General features: G+C 38.1%; 3 protein-coding genes across 3 annotated transcripts in view; 1 reads left to right on the forward strand and 2 right to left on the reverse strand.

The window, feature by feature from the left end:
• LOC145465995 (thiamine-triphosphatase-like) overlaps window positions 1–12,428 on the reverse strand; it is a 295,791-nt gene that overhangs the window by 220,026 nt on the left and 63,337 nt on the right. The gene's annotated exons all lie outside the window — the stretch shown is intronic.
• LOC145465986 (uncharacterized) overlaps window positions 1–12,428 on the forward strand; it is a 109,028-nt gene that overhangs the window by 71,192 nt on the left and 25,408 nt on the right. The gene's annotated exons all lie outside the window — the stretch shown is intronic.
• On the reverse strand, window positions 4,492–12,094 carry LOC145465142 (uncharacterized). The gene is made up of 4 exons (XM_081448915.1): window positions 11,152–12,094; window positions 7,410–7,545; window positions 6,658–6,790; window positions 4,492–6,388 (listed from the first exon to the last, which is right to left on the reverse strand). The coding sequence occupies exons 1-4, from the start codon at window positions 11,811–11,813 to the stop codon at window positions 6,303–6,305; spliced, it is 1,017 nt and encodes a 338-aa protein (XP_081305041.1). The 5' UTR covers window positions 11,814–12,094; the 3' UTR covers window positions 4,492–6,302.

Below are 12,428 nucleotides of genomic sequence, written 5' to 3' on the forward strand. Positions count from 1 at the left end.
TGATGTAAAAGGTATTCCTTTAGTTCACTAAACTTATTCAACGTATTATATACTTAGAGGGTTTTTATGGATACGCGGCTCTTTTTTTAATAATTAAGAACGTCTAATTTTGGAGCTGAGGCTGAACGTTCTTAGAGTTTTTGCGATTTTAGTCTGAAAACGTTCTTAATTAAGATGTTCTTAAATTTACATGGTATACAGTGTTTCAATAAATCAATGCGGACGTGACTAGGGCCGTAGCTAGTAACAGGCAAACCGAGGCACTCGCCTCAGTCATTTTTTTTCCGTTTTTGTTGTTTTTAGTCATTAAAAACACCCTAAATTCCCAGGAAGAGAATTAAACCATGGACATTGCCTCAGTCACAACTCATTTCTTGGACACTGCCTCAGTCATAATTTGTTTCTGGCTACGGCCCTGGTGACCAGATGGCTTTGATGGTGTGGAAATTATTTTGGAACAGTTATGAATAAGAACTGCTGATTATTACAAACCGACTGATGTGTGTCATGCAATAATAAAACCGTTGTTAATGTTATACGAAACATGCCCTTAAGTACTTGGTTAATTTACATTTTTTACCTTTATTACATGCTTGCCATTTAATATACAGATTAGCAAAATATAGACGTCCTTAATCCACTCTCAGCGTGAGGAATGTTCGTAACACGTTCTTAAAATTTGGTTGATCTCAGTCACAACGTTCTTATAGAAAAGGTTCTTATAAAAAAAAGTGTGTATTTTATAGAAAGCTTTTTGAGACAATTGAAAAATTCTTGATTATTATTTCCGGGAAGACATTTAGGCCACTTTAAGTGGTATTTGTGGGTAACCTCAGGACGTTGTGATGTGCATCAGTTATTGAACGGAATTCAATGCCATATCTAGTTATTTCTGACACGGCTTTGAATCGGAATTGCACTGCTTCTGATGTAAGGTATAAATAGTTAACCGTGTTGAGCACCAATAAGGTCAATTTTTTGGGAGAAAGTAAAATTTATCGACTTTAGTGTTATAATTTTAAACCCTTTAAGGGACCGTTCACTTTTTATGAGGGAGGGGGGGCTGGTGGGATTTGGGAAGCACCATTTAAAAATCGCATGACCCCCCCTCAGCTTACCAATTTTTTCACATGGCCCCCCCTTATAGCGGTCATTTTTTGGGATGACCCCCCCCCAAAAAAAATTGAACAAACAATATTTAGATTTCAACTTTTTTAATATTTCTCTATTATCCCCCTACTTCACCTTATTGTGCTCACTATGACGACAATATTTACAATCCCTATACTACAGAGAGCTGTTGTTTAAAAAACAAATCAAAAGAAAGAGAAGTCAATTTCGGATCTCCTAGTTATGGCTCGCCCTGAGCGTGTGGCATTTGGCCTCTCATTGGTATCTTCCTCATCTGAATTGATGAATGCAAGAATGACATCACTTGAGTCATTTTCTCTCCTAGAGTCAATGGCATCACTGTCATACTCATCATTGTCACTTTCATCCGTTTCACTGCTGTCAGCACTTACCCTGTTGTCATTTTGTGTCAATGTCCTGGCATTTCTCAGTGTTGGTTGGCCAGCTCTGAGAGGACTCTTCTGCCGCAAGCATGAATGTCTTACAATTGCCTTTACTTTCTCACTCTTGCTGCTTTTCAAATGCCGCTTCAGCCCGTGGTGGTTCAAGTACTTGTTTTGTTCTGGAACACGTTGCTTTTTAAGCTTGGTTAGATCTTCGCACAACTCAGTCCAAGGATAATCCTCATATGATTTATCTTTTGCGTCCCTACTTAACTTTGCCTTTTCTTCTGCTCTCCTTTTCCTTTTAAATTCCAGCACTTCAAGATGCTGAAGATAATCCACCACAAACTTTGATTTGACAATAAACTTATCTGCAAATAGAGCAACGCTCTCTGGGTCAGATAAAACCAGCCTGCCACCTCCATGCTCTTTCTTCGCTTGGACCCTTGGCTGCCAGTCATCTGGATCACGCCCTTCTTTTGGGGTCTTCTGGTAGGAGAGGTAGTGGTATTCCGGTAGGCAGGAATGGTCAGGAACTGGTTTAGGATATCTTTCTATGGGTGATCCAGTCCATTCACAACAAAAAGAACAAATTCCTCCTACCTTTTCTTGACAGGACAACTTTAGAAACTCTCTGTAGTTCTCCCCCTCCTCATAGTGCTCATTCATAAACTTCTCAATCTTACGGAAGTAACAGTGGCCTGGAACAGAGTCTTTCCTTGCTCCTACATTGTGATACTGAACCAAGTACGAAGTGTTGTGAAAAAACTGGAAATCTGTTGATGTGTTGTGTGAAACACATTGTTACATTTAATTTACAGATGTCTTTATTTGGAAGGTTTTTACCTCTACTCTAGTGATAGGCATGTATAAATGTTGCCCTGTCCAGGTAAAACAAAAAGCTACGAGTGTTCTCAAATCTTGCAAATAGTGGATTACTTTTTATAAATTTTAGCATACTTGTTGTGGTTTAAATTTATCTATGGTTTAAAATTTCTTAATTTTCAAGGTAAAATGGGGTTGACTAGCCTACACGACTTTTATGGTTCGTGACATTTGTACATTTACCGTTCTCTGTTCGGTCACTCGACCTTTCTTGTCGCTTCACTCGTGTTCATGAAGGGCACTTCACGTTGTGTAATAAGGAGGAATTTTAGTGGAGTTGAGCCGTTAGATCGTGCTATGGCAAATTTTTACAGGTCATAGGTCTGCATGGTTTCCGCTGTTATCTGCATGTCGACTCGTTGAGTTTGACACCTCTGTAATTTGCCATGTGTTTATGCATTGTTTAGGCTCATTTCTATTGCAAGATATGCTTTTAAATCTCCATGAATTTGCTTTTGAGGGACAAAATATGAAATTTACCGTGAACATGTTGCTTACTTGCATTCTATATTGTGACGCCGGGCCCGGCTGTGATTAGAACTGTTTGCAAGCACAGTAGGTAGATCGTTATCACGGATATCATATTTGTTCTCCTACGATTTCCTTCGGAGACGCCGTAGCTTTACTTTGAGAAAGCTATACGTTTGTCTAGAGACATTCCTATGTTTCTTGCAGCTATCTGATCGAGCTTGTGTTTCTCTTGCTCGATGTATAGGTTTATTCCTCCTTTTTATTTCGTCCTCTTTTGCAAACCCCGTCTTTAAAATGGGGTTGATGCTATACGTTGAGTGCGTATTTTTGCTTTAAGCTCCTTGACGTTAGTTGAGTGCTGCTATGTCTTGCACGATGTAGAACGGGGCACGTCCATAATAATCATGAAAGAGGCTCATTCCAAAATGCGCAATAATGGCGAAAGCGACGAGTCGTTTAAGAAAAGGTTTACAGCTGAACGATCCAGGCAGTTTGACATCTTACAGGCAAAAGAAGCAATCTTTCTAAGTGCGGATGGCTGTTCAGAAAGGGCGAGTGAGTTTTCCATGCCAGGGTACCAGTTGAAGCCCAGTGATGGAAGAAAACTGAACTTCTCCATCAAAGAACACAGAGCAATGGTGGAAAAGTTGAATGCCACGATTCCACACTCTTTCAGTCCAATGGGCTTGCTTTAAAGCAGGGCGAAGAATTTGCCCACAGTTTTAATGTAAAACAGACCAAATTTATAGAAGCTAAGTTGACGAAGGTCACGCAGGACATGGAAGCACTAGAAAATAAGAAGAGCAATTATAACAGCATATTCAAGGGCATACTCAAACAGCACATCAACAAAAGGAGAAGGAAAAAAGAAAACCGCAGAAAGTCAAATGAAAGAAAGAGGAAGCGGACTGAAAACAACGTCCAACGAGTTTATGGAATCTGTGTTGGAAACCCGCTAGGAAATGATCTTCCACAATGCCTTGTGTACCCTCCTAGAACGGCCGTCCCGGAAGAGTGTATTGAAGTTGAGCATGTTGCCACGTCGTTATTTAGAAGAGATGGGCCATACATCGCACAGCTCTTGGAAGGGAATTATTTCACCAATGCTGCAAGAAGCAGAATCACCACCAACCTTGAGCAGGAAGTCAGAGATTATGTTTACACCTTCATGTACCCTGAAGAGTACACTCTGACGGAAAGCATTGCTGCTTCTTGCAACATTGGTGAAAGAGACTCCCATAGCAGCACAAGTGGCGACGAAGAACTCGACGACAGCGAAGATGAAGATGACTGCCAGTGAAAGTTGCATTCGAAAATAACAGTGTTAAATACTTCTTTTCAGTAGCTACAAATGCTTTTTGTCGCGAAACGTTTTTTTAAAGCAAATGGAAAGTTTATAATAAATTTGTATCCTGCCTTCTATGTTTATTCTATAGCAATTTTTTTGATATTCAAACATCATCCCATTTTAAAGTTTTACTAAAATATTTCACGTGACCCCCCCTTTTTCCCTTATTTTTTTGGGATGGCCCCCCCGCGAAAGCCATTTTTTTTCGCATGGCCCCCCCCCCAAATCCCACCAGCCCCCCCTACCTTATAAAAAATGAACGGTCCCTAAGCACAATGTTGAGCATAATTTCTAGCCGCCAACTGTTTTCTTAGTCATAGGATAAGAATTTTATCCTCGGAAAGCCAGGATTTTTGAGGACGAGCCGAACATATCCGAAGACGTTTCGAACCTTCGCTGGGCCCTCAAGATGGGTTTCTCAAACATTTCCCAGCAAGTCGGAGACTTAGCTAAAACGTGCCATCATTTACCCGAACTCTTCTTTTATTTTATTGGTTCAAGTTTAGATTTTTTTTTGTGAAACTGTTTCAGTCAAGAGTTAAACAACTCAAATTCTTCAGCAAGGCGTATGATCGTAGAATTCGAAACTCACGCCTAATAAGGCACGAGAGTTGGAAGGCAAAACTGCCTACCTTAGATGAACGAATCCACGTCATACTACTTGATAATGGAGACGTATTAACAACATAGGGCATCAGTGGCAACTGAGAAACGTTTGTTGTTAGTGCAACTATTATTGATAGATTTGTGACTTCAAAGAACCAACAAGTATACAACAAAAAGCATAATCGTCGTACTATAGTTGATTTTGTAGCCCGTTAAGTATTATCGGTTCACTGAACTGAAAACCGTTTAGTTAACATCAGTAAAAAGTTGTCAATAGAATACACGCTGTTCAACTGCATATATGTATGTAATTTGCGTAATAAAGGACCCATTGATTGAAGTAGTATTTTGCAACTATATTGTCTGAAGTAATGAGAGGGCTAAATGACGTCAACTATACGTCTTAAGACCATTTTATATGGGACAAGCTTCTGACATAGCTACAAAAATACCTAAAATAACCTGTGAGTTAATTGTAGGTAACTAGTCAAATATCTAGATACACACTAGGGGTAATTGTAAGTAAGCACAAGGGCCTTGAACAAACATTTTGAACCACTATACATATACTTTACTAGTAAGTAAAACAAACTTTCAACCAATTACTTGCTCCTAATAATTCTCCAGGTGGCTACATTACATGTAGTTTTTATTTACTTTAAATATCTTATATTACTTGTTCAAAAATTCAGACGTCTAATAATTTATAGTAGCTTTATAATTAAAATATACGTTTTCTGTTCTGCATTACAAGTAACCTGATTAATTACCATTTGGAGCATTGTTAAATTTACGAACTAAAACCTTGACCAAAAAAATAGCCCAATTGAGTGTTGATCTCTAAACCCTACCCTTGATTACGTGAGATTATCGAATTTTAAACAGTACTATTGCACGATAATTAATCGTACAAACACTGCAACAGCTATTAGCTATTAGTGTTACTATCACAACACTATCAAACCAATATTAAAACCTGCACCATCTAAATTATTTTGCATGAATCCTCCTTACAATGGATGTATACATCTCGTAAAGTAACAAAATATCAGAACGATATAGCTCATTAAGAAGCTAACGTTCTGAGTAAAGGTCATTGTCTGGGCAAGAAAGGACAACCTAGGAGATTGTTGGGTCTTTTACAGAAGTGAACGGGGTTATGTTGTATTTCAGCATTCATGGGGCTGAGGAGAAAATAGATTCATTGTTTGTTGTCTGACATTAATTGGTAACAGCAACCAACTTTCAAAAACACTTTGCAACATGGTAGATCAATATGGCTGGAAAATAGTGTACATAATATTTGACTTCTTTTTATGTGATTGTATAGTCTATATGACACGTTTGCTGTGGACATTTTTAAGATATTTCTTTCTTTTGCTACTAAATGTACATGTACAATGGTATTTTGCATTTTTGCCACTAGTGAGGAGCACTAATTTAAGAACTTTAATACAAGGAAGTTATTTTGAAAGGTGTTAGTCATATTCTGAGCCAATTGTGATGCTCAGTTCCTTGCCCAAAATGTCTGTCTGATGGAACCACTTGTTTGTGTCCAGAACAACTGCAATCAGAAAAATCCACCACATTAAAATCCTGTACACTACCCTTGATTAAAAATGTTGCTAAAATAGCAGAGAAAATCATGATCACATTTTAAAAACTAAAAGTGCATGGCATTAGTCAGGTAAACTTAAGCAGTTGTAAATCGTTTCCCTGCAGTTTGATTCCTTTCTTTGCCATCTCAGGAGCAATTCTTCATGCTCAGATCTCAGACCACAAACTGAGGTTTAATTCCTTTAAACAAATCAATAACATGGCCAAATAACATACTTATCTCCCCTGATTGGACCGTCACTTCAAGTTTTGGGTCACAAACAAGGGCACATTCTGGAGGGGGCTCCAGTGTCCACTTTTTGGTACCCTTGATTTGGGCCTGCCAAGATGGGTTCCCTACATTGTCAATCTGCAGACCGGAATAAAACAGCACTGAGAAAATGTAAATACATTTTATTATGCAGTGATTCACTTTCATATATTTTGAGACCTTTCACACTATAAAATTAACACTGTGACTGATCTTGACTGAGTCAAGATGACTTCGAAACATCGTAGTTTCCTTTCATTAATTTTTGTAATCAATTGAGTTTTAAGATGTTTCCTTAGAAGATTTCCAAGTATCAATATTAATATTGCAATTAATGCATTAGTCTATTGCACAGTCCCCCAAGCACATTTTCTTACCATAGGGGAAAATATCCTCTGAACAATTTTTGGTAAAAAGATACTGCTCAATGTGCTTATAAGGAATCTCCCTAGTTTTAGTCATCTGGAAATATTCAATGAAATGATCTTATACTCGAGAGTACACACCGGTAACTACATTAGGATATACATATAAGCCATAAGGAAATAAAGAAGCGATAAACAGTTATGTTGACATTCATGTACCAGAGACAATGGGACTGTACCTTCTGCCCAAGAGGTTTTACAATTCCCCTTGGGTGACTTTTTAGTGTTTTAAAATACACATAGTACAATAGGATGCATTGGCTCAGTAAACAACTTGACATAAGATTACTTACATGTAAATGAGCACCATAACCTGGGCATCCCATAAACAACCAGTCTGTCTTGCTTGATTCTGAGGTCTCCGGCAAAAAGTAAGGCATTTTGTAATGTTTCCGAAGTTCATTAGCTGCAGATGAATCACAGTTGCTCCTGGAGGTAAAAACATGTTAAAGTAAATTAAAAGCAATTAAAACAGAGCTACACTGTATTCCTTGAACTCGAATTTATTACACACACAGTGAGTTTGAGACTGCCAAAAGATATTGCAGGAGTTGGGGTAGGAATGCTCTTTTGGGGGGACAGGGGAGGGTGGCAGGGGGAAAGGAGAAGGAGCTTCCTCTAGAGTTCTTCAGATGATTACATTTTTTAGTGTGATGACATCACAGATCATGGGTTATATATCTTGTTCTCATTTCACTTTCTGTCTGACTTTTCCCCTGGGTTAAAGTCATTAGTTATTGAGGACAATGTAATTTTAAGTAAACAAATATTGCCAATAGAACATGAACTATTAAGAATCCCACATAGTGGGAGGCAAACCAGCTGGCCATTTACACAAAGTGGCAGAGGAGTTGAACTCAGGACTACTGAGAACAAGTCCAGATAGCAGTAGGGAGTACGATTTGAATCAGAGACCTCCAGATTTCAAATCCAGTGCCCTAAACAGGAGTCACGAATTTCAAGTAAATCTGCGAAATCCCGCAAGATTCACTAAAACACACAAAATACCGCAAAATTTGTCAGAAATCTTACCAAATACATGTCAGTACAACATATTTGAAACTTATCTTGGCTGTTGGGGCTGTTTACTTGCCGTAAACCGGCAAATTTATCTTAAACTTCATCACTGCAATGAATAAACAACATTCTAAAACTACCAGGCATTCTTAGATCTGATTAATGTTGCAAAAAACTGGGCAGTGGCCACGATGTCAAAAGCTTTGCCATTGGTGCCTTTCTTGAGCGCATTGTTGTTAAAAGAGCAAATGATAATCGATCTTTTAAAAAGAACCTTGTGGTCAAACAATTATAGCAAACACATACGATAATCTAAACGAGTTGCTCAAATTTTCTTGCAAAATTGCTGGTTTTAGAAAGGCAACATTTATAAGTAGTCTGTGTTTCTGTTGCTGTTGTTATTGCATATCCTAATGTTCATCATTTTCCAAAAAAAACAAATGGCAAAATTGCCGTCTTTTTTTGTTAAAAATGTTTGTCAAATCTGTGCAAAATCGATAACTTTCCAGCAAAATTAGCCCAGAAAATTCCCATGAATTTGGCAGTTTTTTACTGATGGTTATTCAGCAAAATTTGCCCCCAAAATTCCATGAAATTGGCCATTTTTTCCACGAATTTGTCTCTGATAATCCCTTGAAATTTGACTTTTTTCCAGCGACCTTATCAGAAGCCCTGCCTAAACCACCTGGACATGTTGCCTCCACTTTACATTTTGTTAATATACATGTATATATACGGTAACTAATTTTAGTTCCTTGAGAAGGCAAAATGAACTACATCAAGCGCTGTGATTGGCCACTGGAGCATGCAAGATAAGGCTAACTTTCTGCTTGCAATCGCCAGCTGAGTTCTGCAGGAAATGACTTGTGTTCTTTACACCAAGTAATGAATCCTTTATTTACAACGCCTCTTTGATTGATATGGCTAGGCATTGATTTATGTCAAACTCAATATGGTGACATTGAAAAAAACAAAATTGGAAATTGTCTTCTGCCATTAAATACTCGCCAAGAAGAAAGATCTGAAAGAACTGTACAGCCTTTCTGAAAATTTTAAGCCTCATGCAAGTCATATTGAGAGCTTACTTGGTAACTAGACAATAGGCACCTTAAGATACCAGGATGGGACAAGCTAGGACGGCTGCTGGAAGTAAATTAACTCAACTGGGCATGTGCATGAGAACTCTCGGCTCATCTCTCTGCCATCCTCATCTCCTCGAGGACACCATTTCGCCCGACTAGCCGTCATATCGAAAACGTGAGTATTTTGAACTTGTTTTGCCCTGATAACTGTTCCAATCGACTTTATTTTCAGTTATATTGATAGGAATGTTTATAAGGTTCACAGTTTTCGTGATTGTAGTGTAGAATACTGCGCTGAGATACGAAAATGTGAATAAAAATGTTCCTCGTCTGTTCATTTGCATTTCTGCAGTCACTGTTCAGATGCTATCATGAGTGTGCAAGCTCACTATAAACTGTATGCATTGAGAGTACATCAGTGTAAGTACAGTCGATAAAATGTTGTAAGAATGAATGCCATGGAGCATCTATCGAGCAAATAAAATACACATTTTCAAACTGATGCTTAGTTGTTTTTCTATACTACCCAGAACTTGATGCAACGTTTGTTTGATTTTTATAATGCTTGCTTAATACAATTACAGATGTAAATTGAAACGTTCACTAAAAGTCAGGATTCTTCAGCGACAGAATTCCCAAACGCTTTAATTAATGGTAAAAAGCCATCTGAAGCAGGTCGATCAGATTGTTCATTTAATTTTTTCTACAAAAATTATGGTTTCTCTATTAACATTTTGACAGATGTTTGCTTCGCTTATAAAGAAAAAGAAATTCGGCATCGCTGTTCACTATTGTTTAAGTCTAATAGGATAAGATTTCTACCATCTCTTTTATAGTGTAATGGATGTCATTGCTTCTGTGAATAGCTTGTACGAGGTTCGAATTATTGACATTGCCATCCTCTGCGAAAATGCACATCTTAAGCATTTTGTTTTTGGCGAAAGTTTCCCGCGTCCACTGCTGTTGCCATCCTGGCCTTCCCGTCCTGGTATCTTAAGGTCCCTACTATTATTGTGTTGCTTGGACTTAACCACATTCGCAGAAGTATAAAGACATTAGAGCCAAGTTTTACTGAGAATCTATTTGTCACTTACTGTTCAAAATTGTTTTTATTCTGGATAGCTGAATTTTGCCGTCTTTCTTCTTAATTTGGTTGCTTTTGTTACACATTTACAAGTACAAGCCCTTTCAATAAAATTTTTTGAATCAAACTTTACACAACCAAGTCAACTTTACCATGCTGTTTTAGGATGGCATTGCCCAATATTTTTTGTACAGTCATGTACATGTATTGACAACTGTGAAAAGCTGACCAACTCTGGTGTTTTAGTTAAAGCCAGTTTTTACAACAGGATGTTCATTTAATGCCAGATTGTTAATTTATTTGCCCTAGTCATTTTCCATAGAGGATCAAATACAGGCATTATGTAATGGCTGTAAACCAACATCCAGTGAACACATCAGAAGGCAACCGCTACAAAATTCATCTCGGGATGGGAAATGAATAATTAACAATAAATGAGTTCAAATGGAACCAGAAGTAGAAATAAGATGAAAAGGAAAACTGAGAAAACGAATTAAAAATTTAAGCTTAGCTTGTTTTTGCATAAATTAAACTGAGACAAACGTGAAGATAAGTTGTTGTTCCTAGTTTATCAGCAGGACCTGCCGTTCAAATATTATTTCTTAAATATATCTTTTCAAACAACTCCTAATTTATTTTCAACAGCAATGAAGAGTTTGTTTAACTGGCTGACTCTCAAGGGGGTTCCTCTTCTCAATAATTGACAACGACGAACGAACAGGTTAATATTTCATGCACGCTTAAACAAAAGTCAACAATATCAAATGTCATTTTTAGTAATCAAATCCGTGAACGTGTTCAATCTTCTATGACTACGAGGGAAAAAAAAAAATTAAAAAAAGCCATCCTTACCAGCCAATATACCAAGGGTTCCCTTGCATATTTGCATCTTTGTCCGACATGTTGAAAACTTCTTGAAGCGACTTAAAATTTGTCTGGTAGGGAAAGAACTGGCACTTTTGATCCTCTGCCAGTAGCACTGGACTCTCAGGGCCATAAATTGATTTAAAGTAGTTAAAACTAAAGTGCTGCGAAGCTGTCCAGTCTTTAGTTCCATCAGTGATTACAACAGGTCGCGATGTGTAAGCGTATCTTCGTACGAAATCCTCTTTCGTTAGCCCAGACACTTTGTCAACCCGATGGACATCCTTGCAAATACTGCAATTCACGGGCGGGCGAAACATGTCTAAAATAATTTCAGGGTACGGTATCAGACAAAAATCTTTCTCCATTTCGAAGTCTAGCATGTATTGAGCAGCTTGGAACAGCGAACGATGTGATAGAAGTTCTTGTTGATACAGAATTAGACCCAATCCACAAAGGATTCCAAGCAAGCCGAAAACAATGCTCGTCAAAACAGAACAGGTTGGTCGTTTCTTCTGTAGGTTTTTCACAGCCGTTATTTTCGCAAGCTGTGAATCTTTGATTCCTAATTCTCTGGCTTTCTTTCGCAACGCTTTGAAGGCGTCGGTGACTTTTTGGAGATCGAGTTCTTGGCCCTTTTCCGTAGCCATGACTTGTCGTTGACTTGTTGCCGTGAATTGAGGAAGAGAAATCTAAACTTCACGCGAAGGGGAGGGGGCGGGGGTTAACCAATACAACCGCTGACTCGTCATAGCAACGGTGGTACCCATGTGGTATGGTTGTTACCACCTCATCCACCTGATAATTACCGGTGACAAATAACCGCATTTTCAGTCAAAGCCATTTACAGATGTCCACGTGTGTTGAACACCCCTAATGCAACCCCATTATTTCTCAAGTACTTCATCTCAAACTTCACGCTTGTAACATAAACAGCCCAAATCGGGCATTTCAAAAAGAAAGGTTTCTATTAGTTGCCGGAAGGCGTGATTAGAGTATGTTCGGAAATATGGGGGAGAAATTTTAGCGACAGTTTGCCGCCGTGTTTGCATTAAAACTTATCACGGAAAGTTGATACCTATGAAGTTTTCCACATTTCCTTTAGAATCACTTCGGTATCGAGAACTTTCACTGATACATGATACATTTTAATTTCCTTTTCTCGTATTCGTTACAGTCAGTTTAGAGAACAAAAATTTTAGCTTCACCAATTTGTTTGTCTAGCTAGAACATGTTCACAGTGCCAATTAGGAACTTAATACTCT

Source organism: Orbicella franksi, chromosome 13, assembly GCF_964199315.1.
Source record: "Orbicella franksi chromosome 13, jaOrbFran1.1, whole genome shotgun sequence".
Lineage (NCBI taxonomy): Eukaryota > Metazoa > Cnidaria > Anthozoa > Scleractinia > Merulinidae > Orbicella > Orbicella franksi.

What these genes read in the sequence shown, in the direction of transcription:
- LOC145465142 (XM_081448915.1), bottom strand. Translation starts at nt 11,813, where the DNA reads ATGGCTACGGAAAAGGGCCAAGAACTCGATCTCCAAAAAGTCACCGAC. An exon ending in AACCCTTGGTATATTGGCTG is followed by an intron (nt 7,546 to 11,151) that starts GTAAGGATGGCT and finishes TTTTACCTCCAG; the next exon opens with GAGCAACTGTGATTCATCTG. An exon ending in GTTATGGTGCTCATTTACAT is followed by an intron (nt 6,791 to 7,409) that starts GTAAGTAATCTT and finishes TCCGGTCTGCAG; the next exon opens with ATTGACAATGTAGGGAACCC.